At 41.3% G+C, this 18,877-nt stretch overlaps 1 protein-coding gene across 1 annotated transcript in view; it reads left to right on the top strand.

Annotated features, from left to right (window-relative positions):
* The first annotated feature begins 13,889 nt into the window (after positions 1–13,889).
* LOC129280785 (probable ATP-dependent RNA helicase DDX43) overlaps positions 13,890–18,877 on the top strand; it is a 36,078-nt gene continuing 31,090 nt past the window's right edge. The window contains exons 1-2 of the mRNA XM_064111920.1: positions 13,890–14,666; positions 17,265–17,320. Of these exons, the coding sequence (XP_063967990.1) occupies positions 14,072–14,666; positions 17,265–17,320 (651 nt within the window). The 5' untranslated portion in view covers positions 13,890–14,071. The remainder of the gene's footprint in view (positions 14,667–17,264; positions 17,321–18,877) is intronic.

Here is an 18,877-nt window from a genome sequence, read left to right on the forward strand (position 1 = left end):
TTAAAAAAAATTAAAATAAAGTATTTTTTCAAGGGGCCCCCAGGGATATCCCGACGGCCTAGCCAGGGTAACCACGTATCCTAACCTGTAGAACTCGACTCGGGCAACCAGATAAACACTAGCTTGACCCGGCGCATGCACATTTAGGGGGCTCAAATTAACAAAATTAAAGGGAATAAAGGGCTATTTATCGCATTTAAAAAAAATTAAAATAAAGTATTTTTTCAAGGGGCCCCCAGGGATATCCCGACGGCCTAGCCAGGGTAACCACGTTTCCTAACCTGTAGAACTCGACTCGGGCAACCAGATAAACACTAGCTTGACCCGGCGCATGCACATTTAGGGGGCTCAAATTAACAAAATTAAAGGGAATAAAGGGCTATTTATCGCATTAAAAAAAATTAAAATAAAGTATTTTTTCAAGGGGCCCCCAGGGATATCCCGACGGCCTAGCCAGGGTAACCACGTATCCTAACCTGTAGAACTCGACTCGGGCAACCAGATAAACACTAGCTTGACCCGGCGCATGCACATTTAGGGGGCTCAAATTAACAAAATTAAAGGGAATAAAGGGCTATTTATCGCATTAAAAAAAATTAAAATAAAGTATTTTTTCAAGGGGCCCCAGGGATATCCCGACGGCCTAGCCAGGGTAACCACGTATCCTAACCTGTAGAACTCGACTCGGGCAACCAGATAAACACTAGCTTGACCCGGCGCATGCACATTTAGGGGGCTCAAATTAACAAAATTAAAGGGAATAAAGGGCTATTTATCGCATTTTAAAAAATTAAAAGAAAGTATTTTTTCAAGGGGCCCCCAGGGATATCCCGACGGCCTAGCCAGGGTAACCACGTTTCCTAACCTGTAGAACTCGACTCGGGCAACCAGATAAACACTAGCTTGACCCGGCGCATGCACATTTAGGGGGCTCAAATTAACAAAATTAAAGGGAATAAAGGGCTATTTATCGCATTAAAAAAAATTAAAATAAAGTATTTTTTCAAGGGGCCCCCAGGGATATCCCGACGGCCTAGCCAGGGTAACCACGTATCCTAACCTGTAGAACTCGACTCGGGCAACCAGATAAACACTAGCTTGACCCGGCGCATGCACATTTAGGGGGCTCAAATTAACAAAATTAAAGGGAATAAAGGGCTATTTATCGCATTTAAAAAAAATTAAAATAAAGTATTTTTTCAAGGGGCCCCCAGGGATATCCCGACGGCCTAGCCAGGGTAACCACGTTTCCTAACCTGTAGAACTCGACTCGGGCAACCAGATAAACACTAGCTTGACCCGGCGCATGCACATTTAGGGGGCTCAAATTAACAAAATTAAAGGGAATAAAGGGCTATTTATCGCATTAAAAAAAATTAAAATAAAGTATTTTTTCAAGGGGCCCCCAGGGATATCCCGACGGCCTAGCCAGGGTAACCACGTATCCTAACCTGTAGAACTCGACTCGGGCAACCAGATAAACACTAGCTTGACCCGGCGCATGCACATTTAGGGGGCTCAAATTAACAAAATTAAAGGGAATAAAGGGCTATTTATCGCATTTAAAAAAATTAAAATAAAGTATTTTTTCAAGGGGCCCCAGGGATATCCCGACGGCCTAGCCAGGGTAACCACGTATCCTAACCTGTAGAACTCGACTCGGGCAACCAGATAAACACTAGCTTGACCCGGCGCATGCACATTTAGGGGGCTCAAATTAACAAAATTAAAGGGAATAAAGGGCTATTTATCGCATTTTAAAAAAATTAAAATAAAGTATTTTTTCAAGGGGCCCCCAGGGATATCCCGACGGCCTAGCCAGGGTAACCACGTTTCCTAACCTGTAGAACTCGACTCGGGCAACCAGATAAACACTAGCTTGACCCGGCGCATGCACATTTAGGGGGCTCAAATTAACAAAATTAAAGGGAATAAAGGGCTATTTATCGCATTAAAAAAAATTAAAATAAAGTATTTTTTCAAGGGGCCCCCAGGGATATCCCGACGGCCTAGCCAGGGTAACCACGTATCCTAACCTGTAGAACTCGACTCGGGCAACCAGATAAACACTAGCTTGACCCGGCGCATGCACATTTAGGGGGCTCAAATTAACAAAATTAAAGGGAATAAAGGGCTATTTATCGCATTTAAAAAAAATTAAAATAAAGTATTTTTTCAAGGGGCCCCCAGGGATATCCCGACGGCCTAGCCAGGGTAACCACGTTTCCTAACCTGTAGAACTCGACTCGGGCAACCAGATAAACACTAGCTTGACCCGGCGCATGCACATTTAGGGGGCTCAAATTAACAAAATTAAAGGGAATAAAGGGCTATTTATCGCATTAAAAAAAATTAAAATAAAGTATTTTTTCAAGGGGCCCCCAGGGATATCCCGACGGCCTAGCCAGGGTAACCACGTATCCTAACCTGTAGAACTCGACTCGGGCAACCAGATAAACACTAGCTTGACCCGGCGCATGCACATTTAGGGGGCTCAAATTAACAAAATTAAAGGGAATAAAGGGCTATTTATCGCATTTAAAAAAATTAAAATAAAGTATTTTTTCAAGGGGCCCCAGGGGATATCCCGACGGCCTAGCCAGGGTAACCACGTATCCTAACCTGTAGAACTCGACTCGGGCAACCAGATAAACACTAGCTTGACCCGGCGCATGCACATTTAGGGGGCTCAAATTAACAAAATTAAAGGGAATAAAGGGCTATTTATCGCATTTTAAAAAATTAAAAGAAAGTATTTTTTCAAGGGGCCCCCAGGGATATCCCGACGGCCTAGCCAGGGTAACCACGTTTCCTAACCTGTAGAACTCGACTCGGGCAACCAGATAAACACTAGCTTGACCCGGCGCATGCACATTTAGGGGGCTCAAATTAACAAAATTAAAGGGAATAAAGGGCTATTTATCGCATTAAAAAAAATTAAAATAAAGTATTTTTTCAAGGGGCCCCCAGGGATATCCCGACGGCCTAGCCAGGGTAACCACGTATCCTAACCTGTAGAACTCGACTCGGGCAACCAGATAAACACTAGCTTGACCCGGCGCATGCACATTTAGGGGGCTCAAATTAACAAAATTAAAGGGAATAAAGGGCTATTTATCGCATTTAAAAAAAATTAAAATAAAGTATTTTTTCAAGGGGCCCCCAGGGATATCCCGACGGCCTAGCCAGGGTAACCACGTTTCCTAACCTGTAGAACTCGACTCGGGCAACCAGATAAACACTAGCTTGACCCGGCGCATGCACATTTAGGGGGCTCAAATTAACAAAATTAAAGGGAATAAAGGGCTATTTATCGCATTAAAAAAAATTAAAATAAAGTATTTTTTCAAGGGGCCCCCAGGGATATCCCGACGGCCTAGCCAGGGTAACCACGTATCCTAACCTGTAGAACTCGACTCGGGCAACCAGATAAACACTAGCTTGACCCGGCGCATGCACATTTAGGGGGCTCAAATTAACAAAATTAAAGGGAATAAAGGGCTATTTATCGCATTTAAAAAAATTAAAATAAAGTATTTTTTCAAGGGGCCCCAGGGATATCCCGACGGCCTAGCCAGGGTAACCACGTATCCTAACCTGTAGAACTCGACTCGGGCAACCAGATAAACACTAGCTTGACCCGGCGCATGCACATTTAGGGGGCTCAAATTAACAAAATTAAAGGGAATAAAGGGCTATTTATCGCATTTTAAAAAATTAAAAGAAAGTATTTTTTCAAGGGGCCCCCAGGGATATCCCGACGGCCTAGCCAGGGTAACCACGTTTCCTAACCTGTAGAACTCGACTCGGGCAACCAGATAAACACTAGCTTGACCCGGCGCATGCACATTTAGGGGGCTCAAATTAACAAAATTAAAGGGAATAAAGGGCTATTTATCGCATTAAAAAAAATTAAAATAAAGTATTTTTTCAAGGGGCCCCCAGGGGATATCCCGACGGCCTAGCCAGGGTAACCACGTATCCTAACCTGTAGAACTCGACTCGGGCAACCAGATAAACACTAGCTTGACCCGGCGCATGCACATTTAGGGGGCTCAAATTAACAAAATTAAAGGGAATAAAGGGCTATTTATCGCATTTAAAAAAAATTAAAATAAAGTATTTTTTCAAGGGGCCCCAGGGATATCCCGACGGCCTAGCCAGGGTAACCACGTTTCCTAACCTGTAGAACTCGACTCGGGCAACCAGATAAACACTAGCTTGACCCGGCGCATGCACATTTAGGGGGCTCAAATTAACAAAATTAAAGGGAATAAAGGGCTATTTATCGCATTAAAAAAAATTAAAATAAAGTATTTTTTCAAGGGGCCCCCAGGGATATCCCGACGGCCTAGCCAGGGTAACCACGTATCCTAACCTGTAGAACTCGACTCGGGCAACCAGATAAACACTAGCTTGACCCGGCGCATGCACATTTAGGGGGCTCAAATTAACAAAATTAAAGGGAATAAAGGGCTATTTATCGCATTTAAAAAAATTAAAATAAAGTATTTTTTCAAGGGGCCCCAGGGATATCCCGACGGCCTAGCCAGGGTAACCACGTATCCTAACCTGTAGAACTCGACTCGGGCAACCAGATAAACACTAGCTTGACCCGGCGCATGCACATTTAGGGGGCTCAAATTAACAAAATTAAAGGGAATAAAGGGCTATTTATCGCATTTAAAAAAATTAAAATAAAGTATTTTTTCAAGGGGCCCCCAGGGATATCCCGACGGCCTAGCCAGGGTAACCACGTATCCTAACCTGTAGAACTCGACTCGGGCAACCAGATAAACACTAGCTTGACCCGGCGCATGCACATTTAGGGGGCTCAAATTAACAAAATTAAAGGGAATAAAGGGCTATTTATCGCATTTAAAAAAATTAAAATAAAGTATTTTTTCAAGGGGCCCCAGGGATATCCCGACGGCCTAGCCAGGGTAACCACGTATCCTAACCTGTAGAACTCGACTCGGGCAACCAGATAAACACTAGCTTGACCCGGCGCATGCACATTTAGGGGGCTCAAATTAACAAAATTAAAGGGAATAAAGGGCTATTTATCGCATTTAAAAAAAATTAAAATAAAGTATTTTTTCAAGGGGCCCCCAGGGATATCCCGACGGCCTAGCCAGGGTAACCACGTATCCTAACCTGTAGAACTCGACTCGGGCAACCAGATAAACACTAGCTTGACCCGGCGCATGCACATTTAGGGGGCTCAAATTAACAAAATTAAAGGGAATAAAGGGCTATTTATCGCATTTAAAAAAAATTAAAATAAAGTATTTTTTCAAGGGGCCCCCAGGGATATCCCGACGGCCTAGCCAGGGTAACCACGTATCCTAACCTGTAGAACTCGACTCGGGCAACCAGATAAACACTAGCTTGACCCGGCGCATGCACATTTAGGGGGCTCAAATTAACAAAATTAAAGGGAATAAAGGGCTATTTATCGCATTAAAAAAAATTAAAATAAAGTATTTTTTCAAGGGGCCCCCAGGGATATCCCGACGGCCTAGCCAGGGTAACCACGTATCCTAACCTGTAGAACTCGACTCGGGCAACCAGATAAACACTAGCTTGACCCGGCGCATGCACATTTAGGGGGCTCAAATTAACAAAATTAAAGGGAATAAAGGGCTATTTATCGCATTTAAAAAAAATTAAAATAAAGTATTTTTTCAAGGGGCCCCCAGGGATATCCCGACGGCCTAGCCAGGGTAACCACGTTTCCTAACCTGTAGAACTCGACTCGGGCAACCAGATAAACACTAGCTTGACCCGGCGCATGCACATTTAGGGGGCTCAAATTAACAAAATTAAAGGGAATAAAGGGCTATTTATCGCATTAAAAAAAATTAAAATAAAGTATTTTTTCAAGGGGCCCCCAGGGATATCCCGACGGCCTAGCCAGGGTAACCACGTATCCTAACCTGTAGAACTCGACTCGGGCAACCAGATAAACACTAGCTTGACCCGGCGCATGCACATTTAGGGGGCTCAAATTAACAAAATTAAAGGGAATAAAGGGCTATTTATCGCATTAAAAAAAATTAAAATAAAGTATTTTTTCAAGGGGCCCCAGGGATATCCCGACGGCCTAGCCAGGGTAACCACGTATCCTAACCTGTAGAACTCGACTCGGGCAACCAGATAAACACTAGCTTGACCCGGCGCATGCACATTTAGGGGGCTCAAATTAACAAAATTAAAGGGAATAAAGGGCTATTTATCGCATTTTAAAAAATTAAAAGAAAGTATTTTTTCAAGGGGCCCCCAGGGATATCCCGACGGCCTAGCCAGGGTAACCACGTTTCCTAACCTGTAGAACTCGACTCGGGCAACCAGATAAACACTAGCTTGACCCGGCGCATGCACATTTAGGGGGCTCAAATTAACAAAATTAAAGGGAATAAAGGGCTATTTATCGCATTAAAAAAAATTAAAATAAAGTATTTTTTCAAGGGGCCCCCAGGGATATCCCGACGGCCTAGCCAGGGTAACCACGTATCCTAACCTGTAGAACTCGACTCGGGCAACCAGATAAACACTAGCTTGACCCGGCGCATGCACATTTAGGGGGCTCAAATTAACAAAATTAAAGGGAATAAAGGGCTATTTATCGCATTTAAAAAAAATTAAAATAAAGTATTTTTTCAAGGGGCCCCCAGGGATATCCCGACGGCCTAGCCAGGGTAACCACGTTTCCTAACCTGTAGAACTCGACTCGGGCAACCAGATAAACACTAGCTTGACCCGGCGCATGCACATTTAGGGGGCTCAAATTAACAAAATTAAAGGGAATAAAGGGCTATTTATCGCATTAAAAAAAATTAAAATAAAGTATTTTTTCAAGGGGCCCCCAGGGATATCCCGACGGCCTAGCCAGGGTAACCACGTATCCTAACCTGTAGAACTCGACTCGGGCAACCAGATAAACACTAGCTTGACCCGGCGCATGCACATTTAGGGGGCTCAAATTAACAAAATTAAAGGGAATAAAGGGCTATTTATCGCATTTAAAAAAATTAAAATAAAGTATTTTTTCAAGGGGCCCCAGGGATATCCCGACGGCCTAGCCAGGGTAACCACGTATCCTAACCTGTAGAACTCGACTCGGGCAACCAGATAAACACTAGCTTGACCCGGCGCATGCACATTTAGGGGGCTCAAATTAACAAAATTAAAGGGAATAAAGGGCTATTTATCGCATTTTAAAAAATTAAAAGAAAGTATTTTTTCAAGGGGCCCCCAGGGATATCCCGACGGCCTAGCCAGGGTAACCACGTTTCCTAACCTGTAGAACTCGACTCGGGCAACCAGATAAACACTAGCTTGACCCGGCGCATGCACATTTAGGGGGCTCAAATTAACAAAATTAAAGGGAATAAAGGGCTATTTATCGCATTAAAAAAAATTAAAATAAAGTATTTTTTCAAGGGGCCCCCAGGGATATCCCGACGGCCTAGCCAGGGTAACCACGTATCCTAACCTGTAGAACTCGACTCGGGCAACCAGATAAACACTAGCTTGACCCGGCGCATGCACATTTAGGGGGCTCAAATTAACAAAATTAAAGGGAATAAAGGGCTATTTATCGCATTTAAAAAAAATTAAAATAAAGTATTTTTTCAAGGGGCCCCCAGGGATATCCCGACGGCCTAGCCAGGGTAACCACGTTTCCTAACCTGTAGAACTCGACTCGGGCAACCAGATAAACACTAGCTTGACCCGGCGCATGCACATTTAGGGGGCTCAAATTAACAAAATTAAAGGGAATAAAGGGCTATTTATCGCATTAAAAAAAATTAAAATAAAGTATTTTTTCAAGGGGCCCCCAGGGATATCCCGACGGCCTAGCCAGGGTAACCACGTATCCTAACCTGTAGAACTCGACTCGGGCAACCAGATAAACACTAGCTTGACCCGGCGCATGCACATTTAGGGGGCTCAAATTAACAAAATTAAAGGGAATAAAGGGCTATTTATCGCATTTAAAAAAATTAAAATAAAGTATTTTTTCAAGGGGCCCCAGGGATATCCCGACGGCCTAGCCAGGGTAACCACGTATCCTAACCTGTAGAACTCGACTCGGGCAACCAGATAAACACTAGCTTGACCCGGCGCATGCACATTTAGGGGGCTCAAATTAACAAAATTAAAGGGAATAAAGGGCTATTTATCGCATTTTAAAAAATTAAAAGAAAGTATTTTTTCAAGGGGCCCCCAGGGATATCCCGACGGCCTAGCCAGGGTAACCACGTTTCCTAACCTGTAGAACTCGACTCGGGCAACCAGATAAACACTAGCTTGACCCGGCGCATGCACATTTAGGGGGCTCAAATTAACAAAATTAAAGGGAATAAAGGGCTATTTATCGCATTAAAAAAAATTAAAATAAAGTATTTTTTCAAGGGGCCCCCAGGGATATCCCGACGGCCTAGCCAGGGTAACCACGTATCCTAACCTGTAGAACTCGACTCGGGCAACCAGATAAACACTAGCTTGACCCGGCGCATGCACATTTAGGGGGCTCAAATTAACAAAATTAAAGGGAATAAAGGGCTATTTATCGCATTTAAAAAAAATTAAAATAAAGTATTTTTTCAAGGGGCCCCCAGGGATATCCCGACGGCCTAGCCAGGGTAACCACGTTTCCTAACCTGTAGAACTCGACTCGGGCAACCAGATAAACACTAGCTTGACCCGGCGCATGCACATTTAGGGGGCTCAAATTAACAAAATTAAAGGGAATAAAGGGCTATTTATCGCATTAAAAAAAATTAAAATAAAGTATTTTTTCAAGGGGCCCCCAGGGATATCCCGACGGCCTAGCCAGGGTAACCACGTATCCTAACCTGTAGAACTCGACTCGGGCAACCAGATAAACACTAGCTTGACCCGGCGCATGCACATTTAGGGGGCTCAAATTAACAAAATTAAAGGGAATAAAGGGCTATTTATCGCATTTAAAAAAATTAAAATAAAGTATTTTTTCAAGGGGCCCCAGGGATATCCCGACGGCCTAGCCAGGGTAACCACGTATCCTAACCTGTAGAACTCGACTCGGGCAACCAGATAAACACTAGCTTGACCCGGCGCATGCACATTTAGGGGGCTCAAATTAACAAAATTAAAGGGAATAAAGGGCTATTTATCGCATTTTAAAAAATTAAAAGAAAGTATTTTTTCAAGGGGCCCCCAGGGATATCCCGACGGCCTAGCCAGGGTAACCACGTTTCCTAACCTGTAGAACTCGACTCGGGCAACCAGATAAACACTAGCTTGACCCGGCGCATGCACATTTAGGGGGCTCAAATTAACAAAATTAAAGGGAATAAAGGGCTATTTATCGCATTAAAAAAAATTAAAATAAAGTATTTTTTCAAGGGGCCCCCAGGGATATCCCGACGGCCTAGCCAGGGTAACCACGTATCCTAACCTGTAGAACTCGACTCGGGCAACCAGATAAACACTAGCTTGACCCGGCGCATGCACATTTAGGGGGCTCAAATTAACAAAATTAAAGGGAATAAAGGGCTATTTATCGCATTTAAAAAAAATTAAAATAAAGTATTTTTTCAAGGGGCCCCCAGGGATATCCCGACGGCCTAGCCAGGGTAACCACGTTTCCTAACCTGTAGAACTCGACTCGGGCAACCAGATAAACACTAGCTTGACCCGGCGCATGCACATTTAGGGGGCTCAAATTAACAAAATTAAAGGGAATAAAGGGCTATTTATCGCATTAAAAAAAATTAAAATAAAGTATTTTTTCAAGGGGCCCCCAGGGATATCCCGACGGCCTAGCCAGGGTAACCACGTATCCTAACCTGTAGAACTCGACTCGGGCAACCAGATAAACACTAGCTTGACCCGGCGCATGCACATTTAGGGGGCTCAAATTAACAAAATTAAAGGGAATAAAGGGCTATTTATCGCATTTAAAAAAATTAAAATAAAGTATTTTTTCAAGGGGCCCCAGGGATATCCCGACGGCCTAGCCAGGGTAACCACGTATCCTAACCTGTAGAACTCGACTCGGGCAACCAGATAAACACTAGCTTGACCCGGCGCATGCACATTTAGGGGGCTCAAATTAACAAAATTAAAGGGAATAAAGGGCTATTTATCGCATTTTAAAAAATTAAAAGAAAGTATTTTTTCAAGGGGCCCCCAGGGATATCCCGACGGCCTAGCCAGGGTAACCACGTTTCCTAACCTGTAGAACTCGACTCGGGCAACCAGATAAACACTAGCTTGACCCGGCGCATGCACATTTAGGGGGCTCAAATTAACAAAATTAAAGGGAATAAAGGGCTATTTATCGCATTAAAAAAAATTAAAATAAAGTATTTTTTCAAGGGGCCCCCAGGGATATCCCGACGGCCTAGCCAGGGTAACCACGTATCCTAACCTGTAGAACTCGACTCGGGCAACCAGATAAACACTAGCTTGACCCGGCGCATGCACATTTAGGGGGCTCAAATTAACAAAATTAAAGGGAATAAAGGGCTATTTATCGCATTTAAAAAAAATTAAAATAAAGTATTTTTTCAAGGGGCCCCCAGGGATATCCCGACGGCCTAGCCAGGGTAACCACGTTTCCTAACCTGTAGAACTCGACTCGGGCAACCAGATAAACACTAGCTTGACCCGGCGCATGCACATTTAGGGGGCTCAAATTAACAAAATTAAAGGGAATAAAGGGCTATTTATCGCATTAAAAAAAATTAAAATAAAGTATTTTTTCAAGGGGCCCCCAGGGATATCCCGACGGCCTAGCCAGGGTAACCACGTATCCTAACCTGTAGAACTCGACTCGGGCAACCAGATAAACACTAGCTTGACCCGGCGCATGCACATTTAGGGGGCTCAAATTAACAAAATTAAAGGGAATAAAGGGCTATTTATCGCATTTAAAAAAATTAAAATAAAGTATTTTTTCAAGGGGCCCCAGGGATATCCCGACGGCCTAGCCAGGGTAACCACGTATCCTAACCTGTAGAACTCGACTCGGGCAACCAGATAAACACTAGCTTGACCCGGCGCATGCACATTTAGGGGGCTCAAATTAACAAAATTAAAGGGAATAAAGGGCTATTTATCGCATTTTAAAAAATTAAAAGAAAGTATTTTTTCAAGGGGCCCCCAGGGATATCCCGACGGCCTAGCCAGGGTAACCACGTTTCCTAACCTGTAGAACTCGACTCGGGCAACCAGATAAACACTAGCTTGACCCGGCGCATGCACATTTAGGGGGCTCAAATTAACAAAATTAAAGGGAATAAAGGGCTATTTATCGCATTAAAAAAAATTAAAATAAAGTATTTTTTCAAGGGGCCCCCAGGGATATCCCGACGGCCTAGCCAGGGTAACCACGTATCCTAACCTGTAGAACTCGACTCGGGCAACCAGATAAACACTAGCTTGACCCGGCGCATGCACATTTAGGGGGCTCAAATTAACAAAATTAAAGGGAATAAAGGGCTATTTATCGCATTTAAAAAAAATTAAAATAAAGTATTTTTTCAAGGGGCCCCCAGGGATATCCCGACGGCCTAGCCAGGGTAACCACGTTTCCTAACCTGTAGAACTCGACTCGGGCAACCAGATAAACACTAGCTTGACCCGGCGCATGCACATTTAGGGGGCTCAAATTAACAAAATTAAAGGGAATAAAGGGCTATTTATCGCATTTAAAAAAATTAAAATAAAGTATTTTTTCAAGGGGCCCCAGGGATATCCCGACGGCCTAGCCAGGGTAACCACGTATCCTAACCTGTAGAACTCGACTCGGGCAACCAGATAAACACTAGCTTGACCCGGCGCATGCACATTTAGGGGGCTCAAATTAACAAAATTAAAGGGAATAAAGGGCTATTTATCGCATTTAAAAAAATTAAAATAAAGTATTTTTTCAAGGGGCCCCAGGGATATCCCGACGGCCTAGCCAGGGTAACCACGTATCCTAACCTGTAGAACTCGACTCGGGCAACCAGATAAACACTAGCTTGACCCGGCGCATGCAACTTTAGGGGGCAACTCGGTAAAGCATCTCATGAGCAGATCTTATTCATCTATTATACTCAGTCCTAATTCCTCCGCCAATAAAATAGTTCTGGAAGCTTAGTGACACATGTATTTTTCTTTCATTTGCACAAAATTTGTTCAGTGGTTGCCCATTCTTTGTTTATATAATCAGTCTAATCATTATACATACTCTTTTTTGTAATCAACTTACCACAAAAAAAAATGAGAATGGGTTGGGTCGAATGAATATCTGTAGTTTTCTGTTGTAGATCGTCATCTCTTGGAGAAAAGATGAGGGCGTATATCGATAGAAAACGTATTGTCAAAATATAAAATATGAGTATAAAGCTCCTATGATCTTCGAATGATTCTCATGAGACATTTTATTTTGCATGCGCCGGGTTAAGCTAGTGTGTATCTGGTTGCCCGAGTCCAGTTCTACAAGATAGTATACGTGGTTACCCCAGCTAGGCCGTCGGGATATCCCTGGGGGCCCCTTGAAAAAAAATACTTTTTTAAAATAAAACAAATGCGATAAATAGCCCTTTATTCCATTAATTTTGTTAAAATGTGCATGCGCCGGGTCAAGCTAGTGTTTATCTGGTTGCCCGAGTCAAGTTATACAAGAAGGATACGTGGTTACCCCAGCTAGGCCGTCGGGATCCCTAAAGCCCCTTGAAAAAAAATACTTTTTTTAAATGAAAAAATGTTCTAAATAGCCCTTTATTCCTTTAATTTTGTTAATTTTAGCCCCCTAAATGTGCATGTGCTGGGTCAAGTTAGTGCTTATCTTTTTGCCCAAGTCCAGTTCTACAAGATAGTATACGTGGTTACCCCAGCTAGGCCGTCGGGATATCCCTGGGGGCCCCTTGAAAAAATGCGATAAATAGCCATTTATCTCTTTAATTTTGTTACTTTGAGTCCCCTAAATGTGCATGCGCCGGGTCAAGTTAGTGCTTATCTTGTTGTCCGAGTCAAGTTCTAGAAGATAGAATACGTGGTTACCCCGGCTAGGCCGTCGGGATATCCCTGGGGGCCCCTTGAATTTTTTTTTTTTTTAATTGAAAAAATGCGATAAATAGCCCTTTATTCCCTTTAATTTTGTTAATTTGAGCCCCCTAAATGTGCATGCGCCGGGTCAAACTAGTGCTTATCTTGTTGCCCGACTCCTGTTCTAGAAGATAGTATACGTGGTTACCCCAGCTAGGCCGTCGGGATATCCCTGGGGGCCCCTTAAAAAAATACTTTTTTTAAATTGAAAAAAATCGATAAATAGCCCCTTATCCCTTTAATTTTGTTAATTTGAGCCCCCTAAATGTGCATGCACCGGGTCAAACTAGTTCTTATCTTGTTGCCCGAGTCCAGTTCTACAAGATAGTATACGTGGTTACCCCAGCTAGGCCGTCGGGATATCCCTGGGGGCCGCTTGAAAAGAAAATACTTTTTTTAAATTGAAAAAAATGCGATAAATAGCCATTTATCCCTTTAATTTTGTTAATTTGAGCCCCCTAAATGTGCATGCGCCGGGTCAAGCTAGTGCTTATCTTGTTGCCCGAGTCGATTTCTACAAGATAGGATACATGGTTGCCCTGGCTAGGCCGTCGGGATGTGGGGGCCCCTCGAAAAGAAAAAAAAAATAACAATTTTCTGCCCTTTTATTCACTGACGTTTGTCCCCTGAATGTCCTCTTACTAGGGCAGGCCAGTGTTGTTATGGTTGCCCGAGACATGCTGCACCTGTTTAACCCCCTAGTTAGCTTTCAAGACCCCTAATTTTTTAATATCGAATATCGAATATTGGTCCAACTTCACACGCGTTTGAATATCGAACCTGAATATCAAACCAACTTCACAGTTTGAATATCGAATATCGAACATCCAACCAACTTCCTGCCATCTTCCTGCCGGTCTATGAATGTTTTGATGTCACTTCCATAATCGCACGTGTACTCAATATACCGGTACAGAGCGAGCACGAAACTAGAAATCTGGATTTCTGTGTTGTTTGTTAAATATCGTTCTTTTTATCCAAAATGAGCGAGGATTGGGAGGAGGAAATCGAGAATGAAATGCGAGGGATTTCTGTCTCGGCATCGCGGCCTTCGCAAAGTACGAACTCTTGGTCGGCGTGGGATGGTGGTCATTCAAACTCGCACTCGCAGCAGCAGCCGTCCAGTAGCTACGGAGGGGACCGCTCAGCGTCTGGATCATACCGGGAGGGTCGGGCCAGATCGAGCGCTGGCCGTGGCGGGGGTACAGGATACAGCGGTCGCGGCGCAGATCGGGGCAGAAGTCCTGGCATTGGCCGAGGGCGAGGCCGCGGTCTTGCACTTCTTGAAAGCGCCCCGGAGAGGAATTTGAAAAACGACCGTCAAAATGACAATCGCGAAGGAGAATGGAGAGGTGAAAGTAGAACTTGGAATTCAACAAGGTATAATGATGACAGCAGACGATCGTCAAGTCCAAACTGGAGAAAGAGTGAGCGTGAAAATGATGCTGGTTCTCAAGACAACTGGAGAGGTGGTGGACATGGTGGAAGAGGAGGTAGAAGAGGAGATGATGATGGATCAAGGGATGATAATAAAACATCACTTGTAGTTGACAATCAGTATGTGGGCAAAATAATAGGTAGGAAAACCACAACTTGGATCTAGACCTATGTCATGTGTAAAAATGTATTAAATTTAAGGGTGTCTGGAGAAAAAAATTATTTTTCTTATTTCAAGAAAATATCACATTTTCTTTGTGAATTTGAAGAGAAATGACCTTCAGACTGACAGAAATGTAACATTTTTGAAAAAAATCCAATTATTGGCTGCAAAAAAGAAGAATGAAATTAGGTAAATTTTCAGCATTTCTCTGCCATAGACTGTGTAGTTAAGAAATGGACACACACAAATCCAAATTTTTTGCTTCCGAGAGCTGTTATAAATTTATTATTAATGCCAAAAACTTGTCCATAAAGAGTCCAATAGGATTTTTTATGCTCTATCTGATGGTATGATTTTTATAAAGATTTGGAAACCAGATCACAATGAAAAATTGCGACAAAGTGAAAAAAATTGTGCAAAACAGAAATTTCATTTTCCCATAGAAAACGCATGGAGAAATGGCAATCTCAACACACACAAAAATAAGGGTTTGCAATTTATCTCTAAATCCTTATTTAAAATGATCATATAAACTTGTCCTTACTGTCAAAAGAAGCCCCTGAATTTTCTCTTTCCATACATGCCAAACACAAGTTAATAATCAATTCAGATCACATTTTTCTAGTAGCCTGAACTTTCCCAAAAAAATGTGCCATATTTTCCCCTAAATTAGCCTGTTTTATGCTGACACTTTTCAGTGTGGCTTTAGACACCCTTAAAATGAGTCTAGATGTACTAGTAGATCAGTAGATCATAACGTTCTTGACTCTGGATTTGTGTTAACAATAACATAAAACAGACTTAGAATCATTAATTGTCAGCAATGAATAAAGAGACCTAGCAGTAGTAGTATTCACTCATTTCACTCATATTTAAATTTTATACCAATGTTTGTTAGCTTGTTGAATGTTAACCATCAGCGCCGGGCACCGGCCCCGAGTGTCAGAAGTTTATACCTGTACTCCACTACAGTGGAAGATCATTTTGAAGATATTACTTTTGTAAAATTGGACTCAAGTGGAATGTGGTCTTAATAATAATAATAATAATAAGTAGAAAATAAGAGAAAAATCGGCCTAATGCCAAATGGTGAAGGTGTTTTATAATCAATTTAAGAATAGGCCTAGTTATGAATTTCTTAAGTTTTATATGACGTCATATAAAATTACAAAAATACATAAAAGACTGAAACTTCAAACTCCATGAAACTCATGCATTCGATTTACATCAGTTGAGGCACTGGATTTTGTCCTTGCATTAATGAATGGAAAAACCTCCCCTTTGGTTTGGTAGAGAGCTCATTAAAGTTTCAAATCCAACTTATTGAATTTTGGACAGTTTCAAGAAGAGATAATAAATTTGATCCGGATGAATGCTTGCTTATCCATGTTCTGATTTTGTACATTGATTATTAAAGACAGTTTTTATCAAGATGTCATGGTCGACAGCCTATGAGAGGCAAATAAGTTTTAAACTAAAGCCTACATCTGAGGTATTATATCTCATGACCTATGTATGTATATGAATGTCATTTTTGTATTATTTCTTCTCACATTTGAACATCTAAGGAAAAAATTGCCTATCAAATGCTGGCACTAACAGTGCTCTAATCAGTTTAATTCTATTGGCTTTCAAGCTTCAGTACATTACTGAGCATGTGAGAATGGCAAGTCTTAAAAGAGATGATGAGGTAGCAGGGACAAAAAATTCATTGGGACTGGGTTTGGGGGCGATTAAGCCCTTAAATAAAAGGCCTGAAATGCTCAAAAGAGCCCCAGAAAGTAAGAAAAGAAAAAACAAACCAGCCCTGAGAATCCCCATTGGCTGCAATGTGAAAGCGTATCCAATGTTGCAGATTTAGGCAGTAGGTTGTGAAAAGTACCCCTCCCCACAAAAAAGAAGAAAATAACAAAAATATTTTTGGCCTACTTAGTGTATTTCTGGGACAGAATCTATCTTTTTTTAAGTTTAGCACTCTACATTCTGTTTCTAAGCCTAGGAGTGAAACTCCAACAATCGACAACCGAATACTATTTAAATAATCGTGGAGGAGCCGTGGTGTAGTGGCTCTTACTCTCGCCTTGTAAACAGACGGTCGTGTGTTTGAATCCCACCGCGGTCTGGCGTCCTTTGGCAAGGCGTTAATCCACACTTTGCTACTCTTGACCCAGGTGCTAAAGGGGTACCTAGTAGGATGTGAAAGTCATTGTAGCTTGTCCAGTACTGTGCGCCTCACCGGCGACTGACTGGAGTACTCCCCACGGAGTGGAGGATGTGCACATTGTGAACGGGAATGACTGATTGAATCTGATGACCAGGGTAATAATATATCTGTAAAGCACTTAGACACATAGTTCTGATGTATTTAAGTGCTATATAAAGCGGATTATTATTATTACAAATATTCACCAGAGGCCTGTTTCATAAAGGGTTACAACTGTTGTAACTCTTTATGAAACAGGCCCCTGATGGTGATTATATGGGATGTCCCGATGAAGTGATAATGGTAAAGTTGTTTCTGAATTTTCTTTTTGCCATTGATTGACATTTAAGCTTTTGTTAAATTGTATTACAGGGAAACAAGGTGCAAAAATTAAAGAATTGGAACAAGAGAGTGGAGCAAGAATAAAGGTAGGAAACCGAGAGGATATTTCCATTTTAAGAAGAAGAATTTGTTTATTTTTAGTTCTGTTGAACCCCATATGAAGTTATAGTAAACTGTATAAAGTTATCAAATGTGATCATTAACCTTCAAATTTTAACCTGTAAAGTCTTTTCTTTACCATTGATTCTATGGGGGAAGTGATTAATTTTCTAAAAGTTGCTGACAAAGATTATATTATCCTAAAACTCCTGGCCCATTCTATGTTTATAAACAAGTTTTATGTTGAAAAGTAAAGAATATATATTTACGCATATATTTTATTCCAATATATAATTCACAAAATTTATCAAAAAAAAAACACACTTGTAATTTATAAGCAAGTGGAATTGGCTAGGAATTTCAGGATATAATCTTTGTCAGAAACCTTTTTCCAGAAATGATAAAGCTGGTGTTTATGTAACATGTCTAGGATGATCTCAACCAAAAAGGTTTACTTAATTTACATGTCGTTTGAAGTGATATGGTCAAGAAAACTCTGAAATAAGAGAAAGCATGGACCTAATAGGTCCATGGAGAAAGTCAGACAAGTAATACAGTATGCAAAAAATATGGAGAAAATGGTTCTCAACCTTGCACAAGGTATAATAGTGTGCACAATCATTTTCATTGAAAATGGATAATTTCCCTCCAGATTTCCCCAAGAGCCCTAGAAAACTAGAAAGTGTCCCTGAAATTTACAAACACTGCATGGTAAAATGAAAAAGAATAGGGCATTGCAAAATATTCAAATATGACTCATAGGGATTGCGCAATTCACATCTGGTTTCCCCTGAAACCAGGCACTTGTTTTGAAAGAATTACAGTTGAGGCCAGAAGTTTACATACACCCAGGAATTTCAAAGTAAAGTTGACACTTGCCAAACATCATGAAATTTACTGTATCTTATATAAGGTATTTGTGCTATCAGGACAAATTTATCATCAAACAAATGAGTAGGTCATGCTCCTTTATCACATTGCTTTGTCATCAGGAGCTGAAAAATATTTAGATATAATTTTTCCCTCAAAATCTTCATATTTTAGACATATTAAAAATAAAAACTTGACAAAAACATTTCATACATATATGTATTGTATTTGTGCTAATTACTTCTCAACACAAACATTTCAATTGAAATTGTTTTGTTCATTGGTGACATATCATGATAGAAAATGTAATATAAATCATAGATTTGACATAAATTTCTACGAAAGGATGTTTGAAAATCTAAATTTATAATATTAAACTATAGAAATAATAGAATACATTTGGCACGAATATTACTTTTTTCCTTCAAAGAAAATCTCACCTGAAATATACTTTAATACCAAAGACATCCCAATCATGTGAAAGAACTTAATATGCTCTTTCATTTGATACCAAATTCATCATGGTAGTATATTTCTGAAGATATAGTACATTTTATGATGTTTGGCAAGCGAACAAATTTCACTGAATTCCATGGGTGTATACATGTAAACTTTGGCCTCAACTGATGCAGTTATTGATTAGTTCCAAACATTGTTCCTGAAGACCTGAAATA

This window comes from Lytechinus pictus, chromosome 17 (genome assembly GCF_037042905.1).
Source record: "Lytechinus pictus isolate F3 Inbred chromosome 17, Lp3.0, whole genome shotgun sequence".
In the NCBI taxonomy this organism is placed as follows: domain Eukaryota; kingdom Metazoa; phylum Echinodermata; class Echinoidea; order Temnopleuroida; family Toxopneustidae; genus Lytechinus; species Lytechinus pictus.